Below are 22,214 nucleotides of genomic sequence, written 5' to 3'. Positions count from 1 at the left end.
ATACTGTGGGGGCACCTCAGAGGACATTTTATCATACTGTGGGGGCACCTCAGAGGACACTTTATCATACTGGGGGGGCACCTTAGAGGGCATTTTATCATACTGTGTGGGCACCTTAGAGGGCACTTTATCATAGTGCGAGGACACCTTAGAGGGTATTTTACCAAACCGTGTAAAATACCCTTTTACCATACCCCCCCCAAACCCACCAGTGTTTTCAGGTCATTATACATTGATTAAAACATACTTATGAATATTATATTCCATTTCTGCCAAGTCCATTCTGCTAGATGCCACTAAATTCTACACACTGCACCTTTAAGTTAAAACAGAGTGAATGGAGGTGACATAAACATGACAATTCCACAGGCCACTAATATCACATAATGGCCACAGCACTAAATTTCCATTTCCATTAATACAACAAAAGAGTCATGTCATATTCACCAGTCTGCAGTCTACTGCCTTCAGTTTCTTATTTAACAATAGTGTTTTTAGTTACTAGTTATTTCCAATCACTTCTTTGTTTATTTTCTATCGATGTTAAATTATTGTCAATCTATCTAGTCTAATCCAGTCTAATCTGTGATCGGGGAAACTTTAACAGGTTTAGTCCAACACTGAAAAAATTATGAAATGATATTATATACAGTACCAGTCAAAAGTTAGGACACACTTTCTCATTCAAGAGAATGGGCAAATGTATCCAAACTTTTGACTGGCACTGTAGGTACACATTAAACCTTGACATTTTGCACAAATTCAATGCCATTCAATCACTGACATAATCAATAATCAAATAGAGAAACAGTATTTTAGGCCACAGTGATGCTGGTGGGCCATGTGCACTTGTGCCAGTCAACAGCTGACTGTCAACATCGAGGGGATTATGAAGTGTAGCATGTGAAACTCTATGTATCAATATATCATGTTTAGATGGTTAAGTAGGTATCATGAAATAAAGAGAAGGTGTCTTGATATGACAAAATGACGTGATAATTGTCATAACAAGAAAAGTTTCTTGTTAAAATAATTTGGTTTTGTCAATAATGAGGAAAAATATGTCATAATAACATGAAAAATGACTCATTATGGTGTGTGCATATGTGTCCAGGTGCTGTCAGTCACCAGCACTGCTGAGAAGTGTGAACAGTATGTAGCGTATGCCTGCCGAATGTCTCGTCTGCTCAACTCTCCTGGTAAAGTATCCATCAGAACTGGATCTCATCAGCAGACAGAAGTATTACATTTACTTATGTACTTTACTTAAGTACAATTTTGAAGTACTTTTATCTCCACTACATTTATTTTACAGCTATAGTTAACACTTACTTTTCAGATTAAGATTGCATATAAAGCACATATAAAAGACATTAAACCAGAGACATTAAGACATTAAACCAGTTTAGTCGTTGACATTTATTTGTCAGGGAACATATATGAAAGAAAACATTTATCTCATGTAGGGAAAGAGATGTATTGTACCAGATTTAGCTAGCTAAGTTCCATCTGCAGTCCCTTGGCAGGTAGACCCAAACACTAATTCAACTTATACTATTCGTAAAAATGCAATACAAATGAATACTAAATTCAAACGTAGATACTGCTGCAGTTTCCTATCCAAGACTTTCAAGGCTTATTTATAAAGTAACATAATTGGTGTTAATGCTATCTTGTTTGCCTTAGACTAGCATGAAATTTTGACAGTATTTAATGTCATTTACACATTTTTTGATCATGTACATAAAGTATATTTCTTGTGCTTATTAGTGACATAAATGCTTACGGTTTTCCCAATATTCAACACAAGACATGAAAATTCAAGCCAATTTGCAACTTATTTCTTTCTTAGCAGCCTCTGCAGCTAAAATAGCAGTTTCTGGTTCTCTCAAGTGTTGGACATATTAGAGAAAAATCACCCCCCCAAAAATCCCCCAAAAGTCTTGAGTTTTGAAAAATATTTGTATATTCATAGATCCTGCATTCTGGATGGAATACATTTTATTTTAATCATTTTTAACCATGTAATTGAACATTTTTATGCAAAACCCATGTCAGACACAAATTAATATTCAAGCAGTATTTTTCAATGACTTAAAACATGTCTGGAGGGGATATTTAAATAAATTCTTTTTGAGGTTCATGTGTGCCATATAAACCAAATTTGAATATGAATATGTTAAATAAGTTGAATATGTCAACACATATTTCAAACTCTATAGATTTCACAACTATCCCCAACTATCTGTTTATCTTATTATTATCCTGTTGTTACCAATCGCATTAGAGCATTTAAAACCCACATATTGATCTAACTAAAGTGAAAGTAAACTGGCTGTATGTTGTTGGTGTGACTTCCAGGTGGCGTACCGTTTAGCTGGTGGGTAGGAAGAGCCAATGAAAGACATTTTTATTGGGGGGGTTCAGGACCAGGGATACAGAAGTGTTCCTGTGGTATCGAACACAATTGCACTGTCCCCAAACACTACTGCAACTGTGACGCTGACCTGCGCACCTGGTGAGTGGGTCACTGTTCAATGAGCAGGTTCTTACTTTTCACTAGTTAAGTTTCTACATTTACATTTGAATGTAGTCCTTACCCTCACTAATCTGCACTGATATCATCAATGCTTTGGCTAATTAAACTCACTACATCATATCACTACATGACTCCTGTATCCAATCAATGTAAAACAAGAATGTCAGTGAAATCTGTTTTATTCCTTTTCATCCATTGTATGTATGTTGTTTGTTTCCAATGTACCAATGTCCGAAATGCTAATACTACACAAAATTCAATCCAGCTTTTAAATGGACTATATAAGTGGAATTAAAAGCAAAGGCAAACAAAACAAACGAAATGACTGTCCATTTTAAACATCCATTACATCTTGCAACACTTTTTCTTGTTTCAGCTTTGAAACAAGAAGCAAACTTACACTGTGTGTAAGTTTGCTTCTGACAAGGGCGGACCACTGGATGAAAAGCACATTATCATGCTTTTCTTAATGTTTGCTTTTAGAAATCTGTTTTCTAACCATTTTGCCATAGATAGAAACTGAGGAGATAGTTCTACTAAATCAGTATCACTATAACAGTATTGTCTGCATAGATAATTCTGGTCATTTATATATAAATGGAAGTGTACCAAGGAGAGAACCATGTGGAACTCTCTGAGAAAGATGATTTCTCATTAGTAATAATAACACACTGTTCCCAGATACAAAGATAAGCTTTGAACCATTGTTAAGTTTTGTCAGATGTTAAATTTGGAATGTTTATAAAGGAAGGCAAAGGTCTCAATTTACCAGTTGGTCTATGTCCCAACCCTCACCTATGGTCACAAGCTTTGGGTAGTGACTGAAAGAATGAGTTTCTTCCGGAGAGTGTCTGGGTTCAGTCTTAGAGATAGGCTGATGAGCTCGGCAATCCAAGGGAAGCTAAGAGTATAGCCGCTTCTCCTTCCTATCAAAAGTAACCAGCTGAGGTGGTTTGGGCATGTGGTTAGGATGCCTCCTGGATGCCCCCCTCTGTAGTTGTTCCAGGCACATCCAACTGGTAGGAGACCCCAGGGCAGACCCAGAACATACTGGATGGACTACATATCTCTTCTGGCCTGGGAATGCCTTGAGATCCCCCAGGAGGAGGTGGAGGGTGTTGCTGGGGTGAAGGATGTGTGGGTTTTCTTATTCAGTCTGATCCCACCACGACCCGGTCCCAGATATGTGGCGGAAAATGGATGGATGGATGGATAGAGTTAATAAAGGGGAGTATTAGGGTTCAACATGTCAACTGCCCAGAAAAACCCACCCCATCACCCTATCAATTAAGGATTTATGTTCTACCAAAAAGCAATCATCATGCTCTCTATGTTTGCTTCCAAATTAGTGGTTATAGTTCTGAATAAAGTTTATTTGGACATATATGTGAAATCTTTGTGATTGGCTGCTGTAATGCTTGTAAAACTGCTTAAGATATTGTCTAGTTTAATATGTTATATGTTCTGGACATGACTTACATGTGTCTGTGTGTGTGTGTGTGTGTGCAGGAGGGAGGATGCAGGCCTGTTGGTGTATAAAGACCATTTACCAGTCAGTCAGGTTGTGGTCGGTGATACAAGCAGAGCTGGATCTGAAGCCAAACTAACAATAGGGCCGCTCAGATGCCATGGGGACCGTGAGTCAATATCTCATACACACACAGACACAAACACACACACACACAATGTTACAATTTTATTTGGCAGACGCTTTTATCCAAAGCAACATACACATGAGAGTTAATACGACACAAGCAAGTATCTAGTCAGGAGAGGATAACACAAGTGCCATAAAGTTAAGTTCAGGCAGTGCATAGAAGCCATGCATAGAGTGCACAGAAACAGATAATGATTTTATTTTTTTATTTTATTTTATTTTATAAGGCCATCAGGTGCGGAGGTGTTCGCAAAAGAGCTAGGTCTGTTGTAAATTCCCCATCTTTCACAAGCAAGTGGTAGTAATACATAAGGTACAGTTTAGGAATTTGGTCAGGCAGTGACTAAGACAACTAAGGGGGCCTTCTGGGGGGTCCTTTGTATGCAGTCTGCTCATAGACTGTAAAAAAATATGGAAGTAGTCACCATGACATCACTCATTGGTTTGCGAACTGCCGTTTTTAGGCCTTGAGTTTAGTGATTTGACCATTGCCATCTTGGATTTGACCATTGCCATGTTTGATTTTTAGGGCCAGAAGTGACCATATTTGGATGAGAGGGTGGAGGTGACCATAGCGCTAACTGCTAGCTTGGTTAAAACAGTGCATTTACAATCTATGGTTAACAGTGATAACGCTAATGCTAATGCTAATTTCTGCTAGCGCAAAACAGGCCTAAAACCATTAAAACAAAATGTACTCGCTGGAAAAACTGAACATCTGACTCCTTAGAGGATCTTTTACCACAACCAAATGCTGGACAAGACTTTTTTAGATCATGATATATTGAAGAAGACTCAAAACTAGTGATTAAGACCATAAACTCATTAGGAAAGTGTTTACTGAGGTAATAAATCAAGTGAGAAGTAGGGTCATTTTCTCATAGACTTCCATACAGTCGGACTTCTTTTTGCAGTCGGTTGAGTTCAGCTGTTCAGGTTCAGCTGTTGTTAATTCTTTTTGCCATTATCACTTCATAAGTAGTTATAATGCTACAATGTTAAAGTTAGTGTGCTAAGGCTAACTCGCTAAGGCTAACTCGCTAATGCTAAGGCTAATCTGCTACTACCATTATGTTAATGTAAATATGCTAACATGTAAATGCAAATATCTATGTTAACATTGATATGCTGCTGCTAGCGATTTCAACTCAATGTTTGTTCAAGATTACGTCGCTGTGTCATTATGGGATTAAAGTCTGAAGGCATATGAGATTCTTGCCCCCGTGTCACTCTCTGATTGGAGGTCTAAAGATGGAAAACAAGATGGTGGTGAAGTTGACTTGGAGCGGTTATTTAGTTAACTAGTGGGCCTTCATCAGTACAAAATTCCAGCCTTTGTGATCTTTCCCAAAGCTCTCAACAAGCTTATACATCCCACAGTGCAGTACATATGTCTGTTTACGCCCTTAAATATTGCCCATCATCTGCAATACAGGACCCAATACACCTATACTGCCGTCTACATCAATATTGGGACAGTCAGGGCCAACACAGTTTCTCACCCAGTAACCAGTGATAGCAACGGGCTATACAGTTGCATCCACTTCACTACCAACGGTGCCATCAACGCTACTGTCGGCAGTAGGTCCCACTTCTACTGCCTGCCAGTTAACCCTAGCTTGGCACAGCCTATTATATCTCAAACCCAAGAGACTGGGCAAGCAGGTACCCACCTATTGAGGAGCCATCAACAGGTGCTTCAGCCAACGTTAAGCATGCACACCCAATCAGTGCATACAGTCAGGAGCACCAGTTACCCATCCCCTTGCAGTGAAAGCTGGACTGGGCGCGACTCAGCCATTGGCAACAGCAGCTGCCTATCCTCAGTACATGCTTGCTTCTAGTTAGTTCATGCCAGTATATCTGACCTCACCAGCAACTGCACCAGTTTCAGCTTCTCAGCACCAGCCGATGCAGGTGCATCAGCTTGCATCCATAGGATTGCCAACATTATATCAACCCCTACCTGTGGCAGCGGCTCAGCCCCCTTTCTGCCATCTGTCAGTTGCACTGGTTTCTCAGCCTCAGCCAGTTCAGACAGCCTATCAGCCAGGGTATCCCTCATATAATCCATTCACTTTATAGCCAGTGATATCAGCTCCAATAGTCCCTCAGCCATTCTCAACTGTGCCTTAACTCCCTATTCAACCAGTCCCAGTGCCAGCACTTCCCAAGTTGGTGAATGATAGTGAAAGGGAATTCACCGATCTGAAGATGGCACTGGACTATTTTTTGACTCCACGCACTGAATTATCTGAACACTAAATATTGAGTCCTTATGGAACACCTAGTACCAGAAGAAGCATGCTTTATTGCTCAGGCTTGTCGCCACCACCCTCAGCCATAGTCAGCAGCTATGCAAGCCTTACAGCAACAATTTGGGCAACCACAACAGCTTGCACAAGGTGAGATTGCATCCATCCTGAACTCCCCTGATATCAAGGCAGGCGATTCTAAGGCGTTCCAGTGTTTTGCCCGCAGAGTTGATGTGCTTGTAGGGATGTTTACTTTGTTGGACGGCCTGAATGGACTGGAGCTGATGTCAACTGGCCATGTGCATAGACTCCTAAGTAAGCTTCCTAAATATTTGAGGAACAATTTCGTAGAGCATCTGCAAGCACATGGTCGACTGCAGACATACAATCTCAACCCCTACAACCTTCGGGATCTTGCAGAATGGCTAAGAATGAAGGCTGAAGTGCAACAGTTGTCTTCCAAAATGGCTCAACGGAACTTACCTGAAAAGTCAAGCACAGTAAAAAAGGACAAACCAGTTAATATGCCAAAGCTAAAGGGCTAGCAAGATGTCACAATCTGTCACGGAAATGATACCTCCTCTACCGTGGAGCCTGTTTCACGACCACAGTCAGTTCCTTCCAATCCAAAGTCAAAGAAAGCAGCAAAGCTATGTCTTTTCTGTAAAGGTATGATCACTATCTTTCAGAGTGCCCTACAATTATCACACGGAAAGAGATATTGTAAGTGTGGCCGCATTACTCATAGACCTGATGCATACGTACACTCAAAAAGGCTTGAAGTGAATGTCAGGAAATCCACCTACGTGTCTTGCATGTCATCACAAAGCCAAGCTTAGGGGTATACCTCCTCATGCCACTCGAGACAACCTCCCTCACACCTACTGAACAAGGTGAAGGAGTGTATCTGAAAGTTGTTCCTGTAATAATAAGGAATGGTAGTAAGTAACTAGACACCTATGCCATACTTGATGATGGTGCTGAGCGCAACATCATACTTAAAGAAGCAACACATCAACTCAGTCTGGTAGGTCAAGCTGAGTCCATGGCAATGAGGACAGTCTATCACGATATAGCTCACTGGTGCTTCAGTTGACTTTCACCTATCATCCACTATCCAGCCAGCCAAGAGACATTTCATCCGCAGTGCCTTTACAGCTAGCCGCCTGGTTCTTGCAGATCAGTCATGTCCAGTACCCCTTTTGCAGAAGCGCTACCAACATCTTAGAGGGATACCGATCCAGCCCTTTGTTAATGTCTAGCTGCTTCTCCACATCGGCTCAGACAAAACCCACCTGATTGTGGAGAAAGAACCAGTTTGCACTAACCCTAATGGTGGGCCAGCAGTGGTTCACATAAAGCTTGGGTGAGCACATCAAGGGCCAAATGGCCTTACCCCACACTGAGCCCCAACCAATTGCTACTTAAAGGTATAATATGTAATTATTTCACAGTAAAATGTCTAAAACCAACTAGACCTATGTTATATATTTTGTTGAATTTTTGTGTACTTACATTATCCCAAATGTTTCCAACAATTTTCAAACCCAGAGAAATCTGTAATTTAATCAAAGTAACGGACTGTTTCATTTGGTCGCATGTCAATGGCGTCATACCTCCTCTACCAAAGAGTAAACACTCACAAGATGTATATGGCGGCGCTGTGTTTGTCTGCTACAATGGCGTCTACCAAAGAGTAACTTACACACATACAAGATAATAATTAAGTGTTGTGGTTGTTCCACAGAAACTGTTATGAATTGACTTTTATTCAGTTTTAAGCCACATTTTCATGATAAATTTAGGTTGCTTTTAAATATATCTTTTAGCCTAAAGAAGGATTTTAGTCATTGGACGTCTGGATCTTAAGTTATCAGAGAAATAAACTGGGCAAACGTTAGCAGCAGCTCAGCTAACAGCCCGGACGTCCGGTCGTCGCCATACATCGTTGGAGAAACACTGATTTTTTAGGTAAAACAGCGTTAATTAGTATTTTGACAATTTTAATCTGCGTGTACGTTTGTTTTTGGAGAGGAGGAGACCTCTGTGGATAATTCAGCTCCCGGGAGAAACCACCCTAACGTCTGAATCTAAAGTTATAAGAGAAATAAACCGAACAAGTGTTAGCAGTAGCTCGGCTAACAGCCCGTACCGGACGTCCGGTAGTCACCGTACATCGTTGGAGAAACACTGATTTTTTTTAGGTGAAACAGCTTTATTCTGGAGAGGAGGAGATCTCTGCAGGTAATTCGGCTCCCAGTAAAAACATCCTGAATGATTAACACTGGAGTAATCTTATCCCAGTGAAGCTGGTTATTTAACAATGAAGACAACAACTCCCATGATCCCTTGCTACTTCACACCGTCATCACACTCCATCTTTTGTTATTGTTTTGATTGAGAGACCCCTAGCGGCTGAAATTACATATTGTGCATTTAATTTCTATCAAATCAACACCAGATGACTTCCATCAACATGTGGAGCTCCTTTGGCATGTCTTTGTCCTGCCCTTCAGGAGTGGATAGCTGGTTACCCGCTTCCATCAGGATCAGGAAGCTATTAGTCTCCTGGAAGCATGCACTATTTTAGTGAAGGTCGGAGATACACTGAGGTATGCAACACCACTGCCCCACATCAAGGGAGCCCCCATTCTGAAAGCAACAGTTGAGGTCCTTTTGAGGAGGACTGAAAGGCTGTTGGTGAAAGATCCTGTTAAGGCCAACATCTATGAGTAGCAGATAAGGAAACTACTATATGTTGGGTATGGCAGAAAAATCTGTATGGATGAAGTAGCTGAAACACATGAGTCATGGTTCATCCCTCATCACATTGTTGAGCATAATGGGAAACACCGGCTGGTGTTCAATTGCTCATTCTCATATCAAGGGCTATCCCTCAATGACCAGCTGTTGCCGGATCCACCAGGTATGCCTTCTACCAGAGAATCAAGTCCTTGTGAGGTTTGTTTGGAGAAACTTGAGACGAGATGGACCACCAGATGCCTATCAGTGGCAGGTCCTGCCATTTGCAGCCACTAGCAGCCCCTGCTGCACTATGTTTGCGTTGCAGAAACATGTACAGGACCACATAACTGGAAATGAGGACATAATGCAAGCTCTAAAGGAGTCGTTTTATGTTGACAACTTCCCTCTGAGCTTTCCAACTGCCGCAGAGACAATTTCCTTTGTAGATAAGTTACGCGACCTATTATCAGCTAGGGGGTTCGAGATAAGACAATGGGCAACTAAAGACCAAAGGGCAGTCTAACATCTCCCAACTGATGCCAGATCTGAAAAAATCTGGAAAAGCCCAAGTGACACCCAAGAACCTGCTCTGGGACTGAGCTGGAATTGTCTCTCAAACGGCTTGGCTATAAAGTGAAGGTGTCCTCTCCCACTCTGCACAATATGTACCAGGCACTAGCCACCCCGTATGACCCTGTGTGATAATCCCCATTACTACCCGGGCCAAAGTTATCCTTCAGAAATTATGGGCAAAGAAAAGGGACTGGGAGGATCCAAACCTTCTTCCTGACCTCCTGGATGCTTGGGCCACATGGGAGAGAGAACTACCAAAGCTGAGTAACATCACACTACCACGGATGTACACATTGATGGAGCTGAGCCCTGAAACCACTGAATACAGCTTACATGTGTTTTGCGATGCATTGGATCAAGCGAATGTTTCAGCAGCTTACCTTGTAATGGAAAGTGAAGGCAAGATCCATGTAACCTTTGTGATAGCGCGTTCCAGGCTTGCTCCTAAGAAACAACTGTTGATGCCACGGTTAGAGCTGTGTGGAGCATCAACCGGAGCCCAACTCTCCTCCCTCCTACACAAAGAAATGACACTGCTCATTCACAAAACCTATCTCTGGACTGATTCAATGACAGTTTTGGCCTGGTAGAAGTCAGAAACCTGTAGGTTCAAAGTCTTTGTTAGAACCAGAGTCACTGAAATACAGGAGCTCACTCACCTTTGTGAATAGAGGTTTGGTATCTCAGTCAATGACACTGCTGATGATGCTACGAGAGGTAAGACTTTGGCTGAGCTTACTATCCCAAACCGTGGCTCCAAGGACCCCCTTCTTTTGTTTGTCATCCGGAGGACTGGCCAAGACTGCCAAGCTTAATTGAGCAAGAAGAGGCAGATGAACTGAAGAAAGGCATGTTCTGTGGGCTCACTCTAACAGCTCCGACCCCACAATTAGCCAGGGGGACACAGAGAAGCAGAATAACAACAATAATAACAATAACAATAATAATAATAATAGAGATACGACAAGGAATAACAAATAGCAGCAATAGTCAAAGAAGGACACCAACAGGACCACACCACCATCCCCGCACCACTCCCATGGCAAAGGCTCACAGCGTGGATCCCGGGGTTTCCTGCCAAGCCAAGTTAGCAACATGCATTAATGGTACATGAATGCATACCTGACAAGTCTACTCATTAAAACAGTGGATTCACAACTGCGGCATCCCGGGCCTGATTGAGTGTTTGTTGAGCTCAGGCACCAGTACTGGGTTCTACAGTCAGAGATGGAGAGGACAACCCAATGTACCAGTAATGGCAGACCTGCCACCCACCCGTTTGAGACTCTTCCAGCTTCTGTTCTTCTCGACAGGAGTCGATTGCTTTGGGCCCTATGTGGTGAAGATAGTGCATCCATTCCTATTCTAATTCAACCCACCTGGAGCTCCCCACTTTGGAGGCATGTGGGAGTGTGAAATCTGCCTGATCAAAAATGCTCTCCGGGTAGTAATTGGGACCGAAGCTCTACTGGAAGAAGTTCTACTTACTCTTCTGATTGAGGTAGAACGTATCCTCAGTGCTAAACTGCATGGATATGTGACATCAGACTTAGTGGACCCAACTTAGTTTACTAAGTTGGTCATTTTATATTTAATAATATTCTTATAACATCCAGTTCAGAAATTCAGAGACATAGATGAAAAGTTCCTGATGATATTTTATGTGTTGTCAAATTAAGATCCTGTCAGGTTGGTGAGTGGAGCAGGTGGACCCAAACGCAAGCAACAGGCAGGATATGGTGCAGAATATTTAATGAAATGGTTCAAAAAGTCACAGGAGACACTGAGACACAGGAACATACACAGATGACTGAACTGAACTCAAAACTAGACTATAAATACACACTAAACTAATCAGGGAATGGGGAACAGGTGACTAGACACAAGTGCAGGCTGGGAGTGATTGGCTGAGGGAAACAGGGAGCAGGGCAGGGCTGACGAGACTGATACAGGGCAGGTGTGGGGAAGACGCAGGGCAGGGCCAACGAGGGTAATGCAGGGCAGGTGAGAGGAGGAGCACATGAACACAGGAGGAGAAAACATACCAGGGAAACAGAAAACCAAATCCAGGCAACATAAGTGCAACACAAATTAAAGAGTCCCTGAAGAAGTCCAACTAAAAAAAAAGGAGGTCTGAGGGCATCAGATGGATAACAAAAAGCAAGGAAGTCAAAAGAACAAAAACACAGAGTCCAAAAAACACACAAAAGTCCATTCATGGTGTGACAGCACCCCCCCACTTTAGGGACGGATCCCAGATGTCCCACAAATGCCACCAAGGGACACAGGATGGACAGTTGACGCAAGATGGGGGGAGGAGGAGGCCAAAGGAGGACAGTCCTGGAGGGCGACCGGGGCGCAGGACAGATGGCAGAAGTCGCTCTGGAGGACGACCGGGGTGCAGGGCAGATGGCAGAGGTCACTCTGGAGGACGGCCTGGAGGCAGGACAGACAGGTGAAGTCGCTCGGGAGGGCGACAAGGGCGCAGGACAGGCAGCAGAAGTCGCTCGGGAGGGTGACCGGACGTGAGGAGCTTCTCCAGTGGTTGGGCTGCAGGCTGGCAGCAAAGGCAGAAACCCTCTGGAAGTGGGACTGCAGGCTGGCGGTTACGGCAAAACCCTGCAGGAGGCCAGCAGCAAAGGCGGGACCCTTCAGGAGGCCGGGCAGGGGGCAGGGGGCCGGCAGCGAAGGGGGGACTCCTCTGGAGGTCGGGCTGCAGGCCGACAGGGAAGGCGAAGGCAGAGCCCCTTTGGAGGTATGGCTGCAGGCCGACAGGGAAAGCGACGGCTGGGCCCCTTTAGGGGCGGAGCCACGGGGATGCTGCTGCAGACTCTGGGGGCGGAGACACTGGGGATGCTGCTGCAGGCTCGGAGGGCGACGCCACAGGGGTTTCAGGAAGTGGAGACCTGGCCCTCCTGGGAAAGCCAGAACCACAGGGAACCGGGAGCCAGAGGAAACAGCCGCACAGGAAACCAATGACCAGTGACTCCATGACTTCAGGTGGACAAGGACAGGATGGTTGCAGCTCAGGAATGGGGGATTGGCGTAGCTCAGGAATGAGGAACTGGCACAGCTCAGGAACGGGGAACTGGCCCAGCAGGAACAGAAGATTGTTGCGACGGCCCAGCAGGAACAGAAGACTGTTGCGACGGCCCAGCAGGAACAGAAGACTGTTGCGACGGCCTAGCAGGAACGGGGAGTTGCTGCACGCCAGCAGGAACGGGGAGTTGCTGCACGCCAGCAGGAACGGGGAGTTGCTGCACGCCAGCAGGAACGGGGAGTTGCTGCAGGCCAGCAGGAACGGACAATTGCTGCAGGCCAGCAGGAACGGAGAGTTGCTGCATGCCAGCAGGAGCAGAGAGTTTCTGCACGCCAACAGGAACAGAGAGTTGCTGCATGCCAGCAGGAACAGAGGGTTGCTGCACACCAGCAGGGACAGGAGATCGCTTCATCTCGGTGGGGTATGAAGGAGTAGTTCTGGATTGAACAGGCAGGGTGGCAAGGCGACCCAAGGAGCAGTGCTGTTGTCTGCTTTGACGACAAGAGTTCTGGTTGAAGCTCCGAGGGCCTCCCAGAGCCAGGCGGGTGCCCAAGTAAGGGTTTTAGGCTGGAGATGGTCCAGGACCGGCCGGTAGCAGGCTCACGAACCCAAGCCTAGCAGACGTGGGGGCTGGCTTGTTGTGAGCAGTCCAGGGTGTGGGCTGAAAGCTAGCAGGCCAGTGGCTAGCATGCTGCAGGTTAGCAGGTTCCTTGCTAGCAGTCTTGGATGCCTGATAGCAAAAGTATTCAAAAAGAGTCATCTGAGCTGGAATGTCAGGCATGGAAGAAACAGAATGCTGGTGGCTGGCAAGCTTGGAGGCCCGTCTGGCTGATCGAGGTCCCCCCAGTAGTGCCAGACAGGTTCCTTTGAAATGGTTTGTCTCTGCTGGGTCCATTACTGGTCGAGTCGTCCTGTCAGGTTGGTGAGTGGAGCAGGTGGACCCAAACGCAAGAGACAGCAGGCAGGCAGGATACGGTGCAGAATATTTAATGACATGGTTCAAAAAGTCACAGGAGACACTGAGATACAGGAACATGCACAGACGACTCGACAAGAACTGAACTCAAAACTAGACTATAAATACACACCAAACTAATCAGGGAATGGAGAACAGGTGACAAGACACAAGTGCAGGCTGGGAGTGATTGGCTGAGGGAAACAGGGAGCAGGGCAGGGCTTACAAGACTGATACAGGGCAGGTGTGGGGAAGACACAGAGCAGGGCATGGCTAACAAGGGTAGTGCAGGGCAGGTGAGAGGAGGAGCACATGAACACAGGAGGAGAAAACACACAAGGGAAACAGAGAAGACCAAACCCAGATAAGTGCAACACAAATGAAAGAGTCCCTCAAAAAGTCCAACTAAAAACACAAACAACAAACAAACAAGTCTGAGGGCATCAGATGGATAACAAAAACACAAAGAGTCCAAAAAACATACAAAAGTCCATTCAGGGTGTGACATGCGTTTTATTGTAGCTACTCACAGTGAGTTTAGGATATTTTTCTTTCTATATTAGCCTACAGACCTATATAATGACTGTGAGTCTGTGCATCCTTCCCAGTATGCTGGGTGATATGACCAAAATCGCATATCCCGATGTAGGTCATTTCATATCCCGATTATGATACCTAGCCCGATATTGCACATTTTAATTCAATGACTAAATTGAATTAAATTTGCCCCTCCCATGCCGTCTTTCTATTCTTTGTGAGGATTAAATTACACTTCTTGGCTTTTTACTTGCAAAGCTTTTATTGCACTTACAGTAGTTGTCATCAATTTGAGTACTTCACCTGGTTCATTGTCTCTCCTGTGTGTGCAACACACACAGAGGGCTCAGCCCTTCCCTCGGTGAACCATAGAGAGCAGAGGAGAGTAACGTGACCATCAGTGACAGCAAAATGCAGCAGAGACTCTTGCACTGAGCTGAAATGAAACAAGTGCACATAAATTTGGTAAACAACATAAATAAAGACAGTCTCTACTGCGTTTTGCTGTCATTTATGGTCGCCGACTAGCTGCTTCTCTCCTCTCTGCTGTTTCTCAGCCTTCCATGTGTGTGCAGTGCAGCAGAGTAGAGACAGACAGTGGTGGAGAGTTGGAGAGTTGATGTCAACTAAACTCTGTTACTGTAAGTGCAATAAAAGCTTTGCAAAGTCAGCCAAAAAGAGTAATTTATTAATGTAATCCACACAAACATGGACAGACTCCAAATGACGTCAAATATTGCTAGAAAGAGTGTGATATGTGCCATAACGATATAAATGATAGAGTATAATATGAAATGATAGATGTTTTTCTCTTGTCACACGATATATATCATCATATCACACAGCCCTACTGCGCAGAGTCTCTTACACCCACCTTTAGGATCCAATCTCATGACATCATACCCCATGTAACAACACCTTCCCTGCCAAGAAAGGCCTATAGTAATTCCATTACATTACATTCTGCCCTCCTTCTTCCATATTGTTGATCCTTTTCTCATACTGATGAAAAAGGATAAAGAAGCAGATGTTTGTATGTGTATGTATTCGTACGTACATGATGTGTCTCACACACACACACACACACACACACACACACACACACATAATACAATAATAGCAAGAAAACTTTCACTTTCACTTTGACACCAATCTACCGGACACTGACCTTTTTCACATCATCAGAGTAACATTATTATTTTCATTCAGTTCTGGTGTTTTTTTCTGAAGGGAACTACTGGAATGCAGCATCCTTCACCAGCCCTGCCTCCTACCTCCACTTTCCTTCCTTCAGAGGAGAAACCAGCACTGATATTTCCTTCTACTTCAAGACTTCCTCCACTCATGGGGTCTTTCTAGAGAACCTGGGAACCACCAACTTCCTTCACATTGAACTCCAAGGTGTGTGTGTGTGTGTATGTGTCTGTGCGTGTACACTGCACAAGATGTTAGAATCTTCTTGACAAGAATTAAACATGGCTAGATGAGATATGATTGCTTTTTTAAATTAAAACGCAATCAATGCAAATAAATATTAATCAACATGATGAAGGCATGCTGTGCTCTCTGCAATGTTAGTGACATTTTTGATACTTTCACTAGGAGCTGGGGCTTTAGTGTCATGTGTACATTAGCATGGGTAGGAAATACTGTCATTTAACTGTGTTATTTGACTAAGAAATGTAAGCGGGTTAGTTCACTCAGGATGTTATTTGGCCAGTTTTTTTAAGGGATTAGTGCTTAGTGATGAATGAGGGATGTAAGAAATGTATTTGCTTGCTTGGTATGTCAGACACTAACTCATAGAAAATTCTATGAAAACTAAATATTAAAGCAAATATCTTCATTTGCCCAAAGTACATATGTTTTAAGAGATTGTGCTTGTTGTGAAAAATCATGGATATACCTTGTATTTAGGTAAAATCTTCTCCTGAAGTCTTAAAATGTTGATGAAATGTTGATTCTTACCCTGGTGCTCCCAGGAGGCTCGGTGGTCTCCTTCTCCTTTGATGTTGGCAGTGAGCGGGTGGAGCTCAGCGTCCACTCGCCGGTGCCTCTGAACAATGACCAATGGCATCGTGTGGAAGCTGAGAAGAACATCAAAGAGGCAGTGCTGCAGCTTAATGGGCAGTACAGAGAAGTCAGACTTACCCCCCCACAGGGACACACAAAACTGGAGTTCTACAGTGATCTATATGTTGGTAAGACACACGCACACACACACACACACTTGATGTAGTGTTTTCCACAGATGTCACATGTGATGTCATAGACCACTCCAGTCTTGCTCTCAGGAAGGTTGTGCCTTTAGTGTGTATCAATAGAGATCTGAAGATGTTGAATGGTTTGTGGTAAGTGCTGAGTCCTTAAGACTCTGTCTACATCTCCTGACAGTCCAACCATATCAGGTAGTCCCATGGTATGATCCTGTTGGTCCCTGTAACAGTCACTGCAAAAGATAACGGACAATCTACCAGTTAATAATAACTATGTTTTTTTCAGTAACAAATACTGTACTTGAGGGTATGCCTGGCTTTATGACCATCCACACATATAGTATATTCCTGATAAATTCAACACTGTCACGTGATATTTCCTGACTTTATGAGTTGAGGAGGAGTGCCCAGTACACCAATGTACAGACAGATGGGAAGAATGCTGGAGAAAAGGTGGGACACCCAGAAGGATGACTGTAGACCCAGGGGAAACAAACAGGGCCACAAAGAAGTTGTAGAATGTGACTGCACGGCCCCATCAGAAGTAAGCTGTAAAAAACGAGCACTGAAAGAAACCGGGCAGAGGAGGACCAGAATCAAAGGAGCTGTATGCTAGAGGATCAGGAGGAGATTCTGGGCAGGAAATTAGATAAACAAACTCAGGCAGAGAACTGGGAAAAAAACATTACCAATAGACATCCATTGTATTTGTATCTGTGCCACTCTATACAGTACAAGCATCATTTGAATTTATATATACCAGTCAAAGGTCCTGGGTAAGAAGTAAAACTGCACCCAGGCATAGGAGTCTGCAATGACGATGGAGTGCCTCTTAACTACTGCTAATACCCCCAGGTGTCCCCTTGGGCAAGGACTAGCACCTGTCAGCCTCCCTCACTAGGGTTACGGTGGATGACAGCATTGGCAGAGGAACTGGGCAGGTCATTGGCAATAATGTCAACTGTGCAGGCGGAAGAATGCCATAATGGCATGAATGGCTGGTTAAATTAGTCAGTGAGTGACCACTGCGCTGTGAGAAGGACTTGGGGGACCATTCACAGTAGTCTCTTTCCTCCAAGACCACTTTCACCCTATGACACGATCAATGAATGACAAAAGCCATTCAGTGGCCAGTGAGACCCACAGGCTGTACCACGGTAACAATGCTACTGGGGAAGAGGCTGGTGGCACTCTAAGTACCTCTCGGGGAAATCCTCTTTCAGGAACCTCAGAGTCTGATACAACCAGTGCTGGAATGAAGAGCCTCAGACCTAGCAAACATTACATTAATATTGGCATTTGGAATGTTTGCACTCTAAGAAGCACAGGGAAACTTCACCTTCTCATTGATGAAATCGGCAGAATTGGCTGTGACATCATTTGAATAACAGAGGTCAGATAGTCTGGCAGAGGCCATTTTACGACAAAGAACAGCTACTGTAGTGTGTGTGTAGTGTAGTGTACCACTCTGGATCTGAGGAAGGAGGAAGAGCAGTTGTTCATCTTGAAGCAATATATAGCCAAAGCAGTACTAGGCTACAACCCATTGAATGAATGAATAATGCCCATCCGCATACAGTGCAAGCCCTTCCCAATCACACTCATTGTTAACTATTCACCAACTAGCGATAAAGAGGAGGAAGAGTACTACAACAACCTGCAAGGTCTCATTGATGATACTCCGAATAATGACATTGTGCTCATTCTAGGTGCAAAAATAGGTCAAACATCTCTGAATAAGGAAGTCAATGGTCCAGGAACACCAAATGAGCGGGGGACACAGCTAGTTGAATTCTGCAAAGAAAACCACCTCTGTATAATGAACACAATGTTTGATCATCACCCCCAACGCAAATACACATGGACAGCTCCTGATGGTAAAACCAGATTGATTAAATCCTCACCAACAAAGATGAAAATCAAATATTCTGAAATGCAGGACATATTTGGGAGCTGACTGTGACACCGACCATCAACTGCTGATGGCCAAGATGAAGCATATTTAAGAACGTAAAATGAGTAAAACCACCAGTCAGATTATGATCTCAGATATACCAAACTCTTTCAACATAGAGGTTTGCAACAGTTTTGAAGCCCCTATGAACTCACAAGAAGAGGTCAAACCAGAAGAACTTCGAAAGGCAACAAGAGATGCTCTGACATCAGCAACAGAGAAACATTTTCCATGGATGCAGTAGAAAAGAAGAGATTGGTGAAAGGTCAAAAGAGCTGAAACGTGAAGTACAACGACACTAAAGGATGACAAAGCGGCACACCTACAACAATGTATCTGTTCCAAAATGGAAAATGAGGCCAACAAAGGCAACAGCAAGATATTCACACCAAGAATTGGTGCAATCAAAAATGAGGAAGGAAAAATTCTGACAGAAGATGCAGATGTGCAATAAAAGTGGCTTGAGTACACCAAGAAACTCTATGAGAATCACAAGAACGAAAACTGTGACAAAGTCAATAACACTAGAGCTGCTACTGTCAGAAGAAAAAGAGCAATTGAGAAGATGAAAAAGAAAAAAAGCACTTGGTCCAGACAACACACCAGCAGAACTACTGAAAGCAACAGGATCCTCAGTGGCCCACATCTTGCACCACATCGTCTGCACGATCTGGAGGACTCGCAAATAGCCAACAGTATGGTGCAAATCTGTCTACATTCCAACTCCCAAAAAGGGGATGTCCTTCAGTGCAGTAATTACAAAACAATTACATTGATATCACATGCCAGCAAGGTTCTACTCATAATCATCTCTGAGAGAATAAAGAACTACGTTGACAGAGAAATTGCACTCAAACAGGCTGGCCTCAGGAGTGGCCATGGTACCAGGGACCAGCTCTTCAACATGTGTCTAATAATAGAGAAAATGAGAGAGGTCAGCACGCCCTTGCACATCTGCTTCATCGACTACTCAAATGCGTTCGACTGAAACACTGTATGCTACGCGATCCTCCAGCCTTCAGACCGCATCTGGTGAGAATGAATCATTCTACAATGGGAAAGGAGTCCGCTAAGGCTGCATTCTTTCTCCACACCTCTTTAACATCTACACGGAGATGATCATTAGACTGGCAATTTCAGACAATACTGGCATTAAAGTAGGAGGAAGAACCCTCAGTAACTTGAGATACGCAGATGACACAGCCCTGCTAGCCACAACAGAAGAAGACCAATAAGCACTACTCAAAAATGTTGCAAAAGTGTTTGCTGAGTTTGGATTGCTGATAAATGTCAAAAAGACCGAAGTTATGGTGGTAAGCAAAAATGCAGTTGCTGACATCTACATCAGAAACAACAAGATCGAACAAGCGTCCACCTTTACATACCTTGATGCAGAACTAAATGACACAAACAAATGCAGCAAGGAAATAAGGCAAAGGATAGCAATGGCACACACAAGCACTGCCAAACTATGGAAAGATATGGAAAGATAGATCTGTGAGCACTGGCACCAAGATACACCTCCTCAAGAGTCTCGTCTGGCCAGTAGCCTTGTATGGCTGTGAGACATGGACCCCTAAAGTAGCTGATGAAAAGAAGTTGACAGCATTTGAGATGTGGAGACGGATCCTCAGGATATCATACATTGAAAGAAAATCCAATGATTTCATCATAGAAAAGATTGGCATGAAACCAATATTTCTGTAAACCATTATCGAAAGGAAACTTGCTATTTCAGACACATCTCAAGAACTGATGACACACTAAAAGACATTGTGGTTGAAGGCAAAAAGAGGATAACTTAGATTGACAACATCAAGAAGTGGACCAGCCTCACTGCCAGAGATGCAAGAAGTTTGACTGACAGATCGCAGTGGAAGAAAGTGGTGACTGAGGCTCTGGCAGAGTATGGCACATGATGATGATGACCAGTCAAAAGTTTGGACACACCTTCCCATTCCCTTGAATGAGAAAGTGTGTCCAAACTTTTGACTCGTCATAATGATGACATGTATAATGTACAGTATATGGTATGACATTCATTCAAGCTAATGTAGCCTAATTCACTACCACTGTCAAATGTACGTTGCTTTGGATAAAAGCATCTGCTAAATGAAATTGTAACATTGTAACATTTTAACACTTCTAACTCAGCACATTTTAATTTTAACATGCTCATTCTAACCAATTCTTTATAAGGTCATACAGACAACATTTATGATTTACTAGTCATGAAATGCACTGAAATCTACAAAGCTCCTTAGCTCTCATTGTATTTATTATATAACTAATGAGATCATAATGATGTTCAAATGGTCAATGGACTGTACTTGTATAGTGCCTTTCTAGTCTTCTGACCACTCAAAGCGCTTTTACACTACTTTCACCTTCACCCATTCACATGCTGAATGGGTACAGAGGCTACCATGCAAGGTCCCAACCTGCCTATCAGAGGAAATCTAATCATTTACACACATTCTCACACTGATGGCACAGCCATCAGGAGCAATTAGGGGTTAAGTATCTTGCTCAAGGACACATCGACATGCCAACTGGAGGAGCCGGAAATCGAACTGCTGATCTTCAGATTAGTGGACGACCTGCTCTACCTCCTGAGCCACAGCCGCCCACATGTTCATCATGTTTATGCATCATATTCTATAGAGCCTCATTCAGTTTATGTAGAATTTTGCAATTCTGCCAGCTCCTTTCAAATTTCCACATTGCACACACACATAAATATTTGGATATTACGGGCCACACAGAGCATCGAATGACCATTGATTGTGAACCAGGAATGAAACAGCTGTGCTCTGTCTGAATTAATGCTATGCTTCATGTCTTTTTTCCCAGGTGCCTCGGGTGGTCAGAGGGGTTTCCTGGGCTGCATGCGGTCTCTGAAGATGAATGGTGTGACCTATAACCTGGAGGAGAGGGCAAAGGTGACTCCAGGGGTGAATCCAGGCTGCCAGGGCCACTGCAGCAGCTACGGGATGCACTGCAGGAATGGAGGGAAGTGTGTGGAGCAGTACAATGGATACTCCTGTGACTGCTCCCTCACAGCATACGATGGACCCTTCTGCACTGACGGTATGGCCTCCAGCACGGGATTAAATTAGATTAGATGCAACAACAAAGTTATCAACACTTGTATGATGTTTTAATTTCCCTTTCTTCTTCTGCTGCTGTTTGTGTGTGCGTGTGTGTTAGATGTGGGCGGCTACTTTGAGACAGGAACCCTTGTGCGTTATGACTTTCTGCCAGAGGCAGGACCTTTTGCGTTGCAGGAGGTGAAGAGCCTGTCAAGTGTTGGTGTTCCCAGTGAGGCCAACCTGACTCAGGAAGAGCTGGTGTTCAGCTTCAGCACCTCCAGCACTCCCAGCATCCTGGTCTACATCAGCTCCAGGACTCAGGACTACTTGGCTGTGGTGCTCAGGCACAATGGTGGGCTCATCAGCATCATACCTGATCCAGTTTTTTATTTATTCATTTATCTATATAAAAAGATATATTTTATGAACTGTGGTTACATTATTATCCTGTGTTAAAACATACTCTGTGTCTGTGTATGTATGTGTCCAGGCACTCTCCAGATCCGCTACAGCCTTGGGGGGCTAACAGAACCTTACACCATAGATGTTGACCACCGCAACGTGGCCAATGGACAGCCACACTCTGTCAACATAACCAGGAACTTAAGGGAGATACGACTACAGGTTAGTGTCCTATTAGTACAGTAGTAC

The 22,214-nt window shown here is 43.8% G+C and overlaps 1 protein-coding gene across 1 annotated transcript in view; it reads left to right on the top strand.

Moving 5' to 3' along the window:
• The window catches only part of cntnap2b (contactin associated protein 2b), a 66,783-nt gene that overhangs the window by 32,910 nt on the left and 11,659 nt on the right, over positions 1 to 22,214 (top strand). Inside the window, exons 14-21 of the mRNA XM_042428747.1 lie at positions 1,115 to 1,199; positions 2,362 to 2,518; positions 4,049 to 4,176; positions 15,532 to 15,702; positions 16,284 to 16,502; positions 21,325 to 21,561; positions 21,682 to 21,915; positions 22,054 to 22,187. Of these exons, the coding sequence (XP_042284681.1) occupies positions 1,115 to 1,199; positions 2,362 to 2,518; positions 4,049 to 4,176; positions 15,532 to 15,702; positions 16,284 to 16,502; positions 21,325 to 21,561; positions 21,682 to 21,915; positions 22,054 to 22,187 (1,365 nt within the window). The remainder of the gene's footprint in view (positions 1 to 1,114; positions 1,200 to 2,361; positions 2,519 to 4,048; positions 4,177 to 15,531; positions 15,703 to 16,283; positions 16,503 to 21,324; positions 21,562 to 21,681; positions 21,916 to 22,053; positions 22,188 to 22,214) is intronic.

This window comes from Thunnus maccoyii, chromosome 12 (genome assembly GCF_910596095.1).
Source record: "Thunnus maccoyii chromosome 12, fThuMac1.1, whole genome shotgun sequence".
NCBI classification, from domain to species: Eukaryota; Metazoa; Chordata; class Actinopteri; order Scombriformes; family Scombridae; genus Thunnus; species Thunnus maccoyii.
The sequence above is the reverse complement of the archived record's forward strand: the minus strand, read 5'-3'. Positions and strand labels throughout refer to the sequence as shown.